Source organism: Hyposmocoma kahamanoa, unplaced genomic scaffold (genome assembly GCF_003589595.1).
Source record: "Hyposmocoma kahamanoa isolate Upper Pololo Valley unplaced genomic scaffold, ASM358959v1 272, whole genome shotgun sequence".
Classification (NCBI taxonomy): Eukaryota; Metazoa; Arthropoda; class Insecta; order Lepidoptera; family Cosmopterigidae; genus Hyposmocoma; species Hyposmocoma kahamanoa.
In genome coordinates this window covers 43,839-52,973 of record NW_020653772.1, presented here as the reverse complement: position 1 = coordinate 52,973, position 9,135 = coordinate 43,839, and the positions used below count along the sequence as shown (strand labels likewise).

At 41.8% G+C, this 9,135-nt stretch overlaps 1 protein-coding gene across 2 annotated transcripts in view; it reads left to right on the top strand.

Moving 5' to 3' along the window:
• Nucleotides 1-644: 644 nt before the first annotated feature.
• LOC113229077 (transcription elongation regulator 1) overlaps nt 645-9,135 on the top strand; it is a 52,323-nt gene continuing 43,832 nt past the window's right edge. Inside the window, exons 1-6 of one of the 2 annotated variants that reach the window (XM_026462567.1) lie at nt 645-766; nt 1,561-1,708; nt 3,864-3,990; nt 4,545-4,774; nt 6,881-6,999; nt 8,527-8,677. In XM_026462567.1, coding sequence (XP_026318352.1) covers nt 1,646-1,708; nt 3,864-3,990; nt 4,545-4,774; nt 6,881-6,999; nt 8,527-8,677 — 690 coding nt within the window. In that variant the 5' untranslated portion in view covers nt 645-766; nt 1,561-1,645. Of the gene's footprint in view, nt 767-1,560; nt 1,709-3,863; nt 4,021-4,544; nt 4,775-6,880; nt 7,000-8,526; nt 8,678-9,135 lie in introns of both variants that reach the window. The other variant, XM_026462568.1, reaches the window with a different exon arrangement.

Below are 9,135 nucleotides of genomic sequence, written 5' to 3'. Positions count from 1 at the left end.
ATCGGAATAACGATCCATCGATCGGTTATTGAAATAGTAAAAATAGGATTTGGATTGATTATTCAAGGTTAGATAGCAAATTATGGATTGAGATTGAATATAGAAAGTGGCCGTAAGTCGACCTCTTCCCCTCGATCTTTCCCTCCAAAATAGTCTTAAAGAAGTTGTCGTGTCGTATCAAATGTCCATTCATTTTCCCGCGTCTATACTCTACAGTATTCAGGATCGTTCTTTTCTCGTTTACCATTCTCAATACTTAGATAGATACTTACTAATATAAATTAAAATTAACTACTAACTGCCATCCTTCCTGCTTTCTCTGTAACACTCTTCCAATCGGTCTGTAATATTATCCATGGTGGTATGTCATGTCATCGTTAAATCTTCTATTATTTAATTTTAATAATTTTTTCATTTTCTGTTCATAGTAATAGATTTTTTGGAGAACGTTAATAAGAGTTAAATCATTCATATTTCATCTATTGCCCGTAGATGCCAAAGAATAATTTATTAATAATTAAATCTTGTGTTTTGCAGTAATTGACGTAGACGCTCACGCAGAAGCGCAAGCGGCGGCGGAAGCGGAGCGACAAGCGGAAACCGAACGACGAGTGGCCCAGGAACGAGAGAGGCAAGAGAAGGAACGACAGGAGAAGGAAAGGCAGGAGAAGGAGAAAGCCGAAAAGGAAAAGGCGGAGAAGGAAAAGGCCGCCAAGCAGGATAGGAGTAGACCGATCTCGAGTACGCCCATTTCGGGTACTCCATGGTGAGTGTCAACTTGGATATGTGTATATGAATAATTATATGATCAAAAGTGACGTTTTAGCATCTTAAGGGCGCGATTCCATTATGTGCCAATGTATTATTTATCGTTGGAAGACTCGCGTCTAACCTGTTCCCATATTACCACTATCTGTCGTGAATGTCATGGACTTTTTCTTATTTTTAACGCACACACACTAATAGCCCCGCGTTAGGGGAACCCTGTATCGCCGGTGCCATGGACACGCATAGACAACCCCAAATTACACTCAAACTCACGAGAGAAATAAATGTAAACCATACAAATATTTCTCCCGGGAATAGAACCCGGGACCTCTGCGTGGCAGTCCAGCATGGTAACCGTTCGGCCACAGAGGCAACGTTGAACGACAGTCATGCCTAGCTGTTTCCACTGGACCGTGACGACAATTTATATCTTACATATTACACGACAAATAAAACGTGACGGCAATAGTAGCTGCGATCATCTGTCGTCACATTTGTATCGTGACGTGGTTTTATCGTCTGAAGACCGTCGTTCTAGCTCTTCTCGTCTTTAGTCTGTCGTCGTAACGTCATAAAAGTTATAAAGGACAGTTAATCGTGTTGTACTATATGCGAACAACTTCATTTAAATATACAAGCCACGACACATTAAACTGCACAACTATCTGTTGTCACGATGTTAACGACGATATTTTGAATTTGAATACTATACTGTAACCAAGTTAAATGTTCGTATATTTCGAGAGAAAATGTAAGTGGAAGCGGTGTTGTGAATGGGAATGGCGTCGGCAGGTGCGTGGTCTGGACGGGCGACGGGCGCGTGTTCTTCTACAACCCCACGGCGCACTCGTCGGTGTGGGAGCGGCCGGCGCAGCTCATGGGCCGCGCCGACGTCGAGAAGGCCGTCAGCCAGCCGCCCGACGCGCTGCTGCAGCTGCAGGTGAGTTTTCACCAGTCTTTCGGACGCCATCGTCGCTGTACTTCACAACCAGTTGTATCTCTTCACATGCAACTGTTTCGCAACCAGTGGCGTCAAAAGGCTTTTTTATTAATTAACCGACTTCAAAAAAGGAGGAGGTTCGTGTTTTTTTTGTATGTATGTTACGCGATAACTCCGGTACATGTGAACCGATTTAAATGATTCTTTTTTTATCGGAAAGGGGGCACTACCATAGTGGTCCCATTTCATTTTAAAAGAAAACATCCACCTCTACGGGTGGCTGTTCACGCATGAAGATTCGTTTTTATAAATAGCGCCTAAATTTTCTTAAGGAGCAATTATTTTAATGATTGCTTTTGCTATTTCTCCAATTCAAGGCGTTTTTCTCTCAATATTCTTTGAGTAGTGAGAACCGATTTTTATTATCTCCAGTGTTAAGTCCTGTATAGTGGCGAATTTAACGATATTATAATAAAACTTAGCAAATATATGTAATTCCACATACTTTTGAGGTCGGTTTTTTTAGTACTCTGTACTGAGATTATTCTGTTTGCAAACACTCGTAGCCCTGGTAGCCTAATGGTTTGACCTACTGCCTCTTAAGCAGAAGGACGAAGGTTCGAATCCGGGCTCGCACCTCTGAGTTTCTCGGAATTTATGTGCGAAATTTTATTTGAAGTTTATCATGAGCTTTTCGGTGAAGGAAAACATCGTGATAAAACCTGCACGTTGAAGAAGGTTCACAACCCTCTGAAAACGTGTGAAGCCCCAACCCGCATTGGGCCAGCGTGGCGAACTATGGCCTAAACCCTCGTCTGAAAGAAGACCCGTGCCCAGCAGTGGGACATATAAATGGGTGTAGCTGCAAGTCATCCACGCATCCGCCGCGCTCAACGCGTCGGCGTGCACTGAACGGCGAGCGCGCGGCGGGTCCTATTTATGCCTTCGCGCGCACCCGCGCCGTAACATCTCTATGTACTACTTACTCAATTAGACTTGTACTATTTCTAAGATATACAAAAGTATATAAGTAGTAACATTCGTTGATTAAATGTCGAGCTACACCAAGCCACACCAAGCCACACCAAGCTAGCAAGCCACAGCAATAGCCTTCGACTCCTGAACAACCAGCGTTTTATTTGCCTACCAGCATCTACACAACAGGCTCCTAAATGGGTTAATGATGATTATGATGAAAAACTCGTATGTTATCAATTTACATATAAATTATTTCAAGAGATAACTACGCTTTTAATGTATTTTGCTTCATATTTGGATGCTGATAAGCAATAATGTGTCAACCAACATGATCATAGCTTTGCGAAAACGGCACCTAAAGGTTATTTCGTTGCTTTTGATAGTTTGTTCTAAAGTTTACTTATAAAATGAAAACTTTTGCTGTTGTCACCTTAGGAATTATGAATTGTTGTGGTTTATTACTATAATTTCTCAACAACGACAAGCACATCAGCAAAAGTTTTCATTTCTTAGGTAAATTTTAGAATGAACTATCAAAAACAACGAAAATAATCTTTAAGTGCCGTTTTCGCAAAACTATATTCATGGTGACTGACACTTTATTGCTTATCAGCATCCATTTAAAACCAAATGATGCTGCATTCAAAGTCTTGAAAAGTTGCGCGTCTATTTATAAAAAGATCTTGTATTTTTATCATGACGGTCGAAAGGGTCAACTGTAAGGAATATTTCCTTATAAGTAATATTCTACCTTATTTCCCGCTGAGCCATGTACAGTGCTTTTCTTAAACAATGTGAGGAAATAGTAAAAGACTAAAGATGCATAATAGAAACACTAAATAAGTATTAATTAAAATTAAAAGTAATATTAGACATGTTAGGACACTATTGCTTCTATAAGCGTCTCATTTAAAGGCTTATAAATTCACTCTATCGATCGCCACCATAAAAATACTGATGTTTTTGTTTCACATTTGGTCGACTCGATTCCCAGATGAGGCAAGCCGGTTTTTATATTTGAATGCGGTATTATTTACTTTCCACGAAGCATATCCACATCTTATATTATAGGCATATTAACAACTTTCCCTTCGAGTTCCATAGCCGTGAGACGCCATGTATACCCTTATCATTCGAGCGTTTCGTCCGTCCAAATACCTTGTACTCTCTCCCGCAGCGCAAGGAGGCCGCAGCTTCGGCGGCGGCGCTGGGCAAGACGGCCAACGGCGAGCTGAAGCGCCCCAACGACTCGTCCAGCGACGACTCTGAACCCGAGCCCGCCAAGAAGGCCAAGCAGGATGACAGTCAGTTGCCCGCTCTTTCTAGCGCCCTGGGTACCACCATTTACAAAACAAACTTCCACACTAAATTGCCTTTTTATACAGGGTTATTTTTAAAATACTAACCTCGCAAGACTATAAATCTAATATCAAAAGTGGACCCTACCTACAGTGGGCGTTTTAGTCCTACAAGTCTTTTAAGCTTCGTCGACTCGAATTAGTCTTCAGGTTTAGTCTTATGACTTAAGACTTGAGGGTTAAAATACTAGACTAGTGAGGCGTACGAAGATCTTTGTGGTATAATGGTCATGTGTAAGGTTGAGGTTATGATGATTTGTGTATAGTGTATACCCTAAATTAATAATATCAAGGCAGTACCTGTTTTGTTCGGAAATCTGATGACGAGATTTTATTATATTTGAGAGCACGTCTACCGAGAGTCTGATAAAATAAACATATCAAATATGTCGACATGACCTTGCTTATATTGCCATCGCTGATATTCTGCTACATTAGTGGCTACCACACCCGCACCGCGAACGAAGTATTTTTTTTAAATTGCACAATTCTCTCCGCAGACAAAAAACCGCCAGCAACTAAAATCGACGCAGGCAAAGAGGCAGCCATCGAGGCGGAGGTACGAGCAGCGAGGGAGAGGGCCGTCGTGCCTCTAGAACAGAGGATGAGGGCATTCCGCGCCATGCTGGAGGACAACAACGTGTCGGCGTTCAACACCTGGGAGAAAGAGCTGCACAAAATTGTCTTCGATCCGAGATACTTGCTGCTTACCTCTAAGGAACGCAAGCAGGTTAGTTAAGTTGTAGTAGCATTAGCAGCAGCAGAGCTAACATCAAGTGACGGGACGAACAAGTCGTGCGCCTGATGGTAAACTACACGCCTGTCTATAACAGTTACAGTGCCACTCAGAACTTTAAAAGAGCAAAGATCTGAGGGGCATTACCACTGCGCCCGTCACCCTGAGAAATGAGTTGACAAGTCCCATGTGCCTGCAATTTCACCAGCACCCTCACCCTTCAAAACCGGAACACAGTAATGCTGACATTACTGCTTGATGGCAGAAATAGGTAAGGTGGCAGTACTACCCTGGACTACTGCTACTAAAACACTCACATTACTGCGTTCCGATTTTAATAACGTGCACACACTCATAACCCCGCACTAGGGGAACCCTGTATCGCGGGTGCCATGAACAGACAACCACAAATTACACCCTAAGTAGGCCATACAACTATTTGTGTCGGCCTGGGAATCGGACCCGGGACCTCTGCGTGGCAGTCCGGCATGGTAACCGTTCGGCCACAGAGGCAGTTAGTTAGTTTTGAAGGGTTAAAGGTGCTGGTGAAATAACAGGCACACGGGACTCGTCAACTTATGTCTCAGGGTGACGGGTGCAGTGGCGGTGCCCCTCAGATCTTTGTGATTTAAAACTCTGAGTGACACTGCAACGGTTTTGGATAGACGTGTCGCTTACCACTAGACTTGTTCGTCCCGTCACTTGAGAAATAACTCAAGAGTATTATTAGAGTGGTTACACACGGCGACAATATATACAATCGCGCGTTTGTATCGATGCAGTCGCGCGGTTACAACGCGTTTGCATCACATCTTAAAATCGCGCGCGTGTGTAAAGGTAGACGACTAGCGACTGCAGCGCTCCTGTATCGCGTTTGCATCGCTGATAAAAGTGTGTAACCGCTCTTATATTTGAAGACTTCCACGATTGATTTATTGTATCAAACGATTAATGCTAGTTACACCGCCCTCCTTGTCGTAAATAACGCATTTGCATTTAGGTAATTTTCCAGGCAATAACGAGCACCTAAAGTATCATTTATCTTTGAAAAATATCTATTTCACAGATTTTGCGTTATAACTAAAACTATATAAGGTATAAAAAACCTCTTACAGAGGGTTGTAATTCCGTTTGGCTGATCCCAGACATATTACAGGCCTTTTTTTTAAATTTTTTTTTGACGGGGGGAAATCTTTATGGATACCCCTGAGCCCAGGGAGACTCAGGGGTTATGTGGGGACTCTCCCTCTAACTGGAGGGCCTACCCCACTAAAACCCCCCCGGGTTTCCCTCTCGCCGGTTGAGTCGGAGCCGTGGGATCAGTGAACATTCACCACGACGCCGCCCGGCCGCCCTAGCTTGCGCCAGGGCTCCTGCGCCAATAGAGGGACGAGTCGGTTGTCCTCCGACCCGCCCCCCAGACGAGTGAGGCCGTGCAACGCAGGCTCCGGAGTCCCTGTCCAGAGCCCGCTGGTCTCACTAGGGGATCAGGCGAGCAGCGAACTGCCTTCGCCTTCTCCCCGTACGTCTGCGCCGGAGCGGGTGCGCGTCCGCCGCGTCCTCGCGCACCCGCTCCGCGGCCTCCTTTTGCGACATAACCTCTGCGCAAAAGGAGGCCACCGCCTCCCACGACTCTTCGCTATCGAGCATGGCGGCAACCACGCTCGGCAGCGAGAGGTCCTGCCCTACAGTCCCCGTCATCCGCAGCGCCGCACTCGTGGCAGACATGTTACAGGCCTACCTCTTACCTGAGTTGGTTACGTCGTAACGTCGTAGTAACAGTTACGTCGGGATAATTTCAACAAGATTTTTCTGACGATATTCAGTAACAAGTAGTTCCTACTAAATTAATCATTGTCATGTGAAACGATAATTAAAAAAAACTTATTTTTTTGATAATTGAAATGATTAGACCAAGCCATTTGGCACTTTTTTCAATTTTCTTGTTATTGAATATCTTCAGAAAAATCTTATTGAAATTAACCCGTGTGCAGCTTGTCATAGTTGTTACGTAAACTGTCAGGTACCGACTCAGCGGTAGGCCTGTAATTACTCAATTACTGATTACTGTGTATAATGACCGGGTCCAACTTATGGTAGGTGTTCGACAAGTACGTCCGCGAGCGCGCCGAGGAGGAACGCAAGGAGAAGAAGAATCGCCTGCAGCAGAAGAAGGCCGCCTTCCGCGCTCTCATGGACGAGGCCAAGCTGCACTCCAAGTAACGGCACTTTCATACCATACAGTAACACTTGAATACAGGGTAACTCGAGTTGTAGCCGTCGTGTCAATTGGTTATTTTACGTGTTAAGAACACTGTTTGAAAGATAAGTAGTATCACAGAGTAATAAATACAATAGAAGTGCTTAGTGAAAATTCCTTGCGAAAAGCCTTGAGTGCACTTAGACTCAGGCTGCCATTTTCGCTGGTTATGTCAATTGTCTCGCGCAAACTTATAAATCTTATTTTGCTACTTTAGAGTGCAAAAAATATAGTATTATCCATTGTGGTGTTTCATAGTTAAGTCTAATTTAATTTTAAAATAAATTTTAAATTTTCTGTTAATCGTAATAATATTTTTGCTATAGGAAATGAAAGTAAACCTTATACGGCTGCAGTATAGTCGATTCTTTTGTCCCTCGGCAACCTTCGTGTTCGGCTGTCGTTGGGTTTTATTCAGTTGCCCTTTGTCTTTGATACAGACCGAAAGCTTTCAGTCGACTTGGAAATATAGTTGCTATTACATTTTTTATTTGTTATACAATGGGAGGATAGCCACGTAAGTCACAGGCACGACATATAATTTAAAGCCGATACGTTCAAGAAAGACAACAATGATTATTTTCAAAAAGTCCAAAAACATGTTTTTGTGGCTTGTGGTGTTTTTTTTTAATCAGAACAGTAAAGAATATTTTAAAGAATATGATAAAAAAGATAAATCAATTTTCAGTCACCTAAAAAAGTACGAAAGAATAATACATAACTGTTAATTATATGTATTGTTCATTAATAACCGGAAAAATATTCATTTTTAATTATATAAATGAAGTACACTTTATTCACTTTATATTTTTATTAACTGGCTTATTGACATGGAGTAAATGTTATTAAAAATAGGAAAATAGTTTTACAGCTCTACGTAGTTCACACGAAAATCAAAACAAAACAATGTACAAACGAAATAAACTACGTTGTTCAAAATTGAAATTATTATAGATTTTAAATCTAACAATAAATGGGCATGGAAATTAATATTCATATGCCTTCTGAAATTCGATGATTGCCGAGCATTGACTTACAATTATATGGACGTCGGGTCCGCGCTAAAAAGTGTCCGAACTTATAGGGCGTTAAAATCGTATACAGAGCGTCATTCACGCTTTAGTCTTCGTTTGTTCGACTGACAACGAAGCAAGCAAAATTAGACAGTACTGCGATGACATTACAATTTAAATTCAACGTTTTAGCTTTTTCATATTCCTTTACATGTCACTACGTTTAAATAGGTTGACTTGGGACATTTTTTTCGTGGTTTTTGTATTAGACCCGTCGTCCATTTATTTGTAAGTCAATGTTGCCGAGGGACATTTAAAAAAATAGAAGCACTGTACAAATGTTTATTTGCAAAGAGCAAGAGTTTCTTACTTATTCTTCTCAAGGCAATCTGGCTTACTTATTAGCAGACTTGGGGCCCTGTACACGGCAATGGGACGTGTATTGAGTTAACGACAATGATATTTTGTCTTAGATCATCGTATACCGAGTTCTCGTCGAAGCACGGCCGCGACGACCGCTTCAAGGCCATCGAGAAGCCACGCGACCGCGAGACCTACTTCAACGAGTTCATCGCCGAAGTGCGCAAGCGCGAGAAGGAGGAGAAGGAGAAGAAACGCGAACAGGTGAGTCACGAGGAAGGTCCGGAAATGACACTGACATTCAAAGAGGTTGGCTTCAAATTATTTCGTTACAGCGACACGTTTGAAATGTACTGCGGTGAAATGTTACGGATGCTGAAAGTTTTAAGTGATTTTCTTTAATTGAAATGATTGCTAATGAAATTTTAAAATTTTTGCTTAATTAATTGAGATCGTGGTCACGGAAATTTTCATATAAAACAACGACCACTTCAATCAATCAAACTATTTATTTGTCGGAATGAGGTACAGTAGGTTAATACTTCAAATAAATCCAGCTTATTTAGTTTTAGTTGACATGCAAATATGTACATTATTGAAATATTAGCAATGTTTTTTAATCACAAAGAATGAGAGAAAAACAAAGAAGTTTGAAATGTTCAGTTGTGAAATGTTCTTTTTTCAAACATTAGGACAAAAACAAAGCGTTATGAAATTTTGAA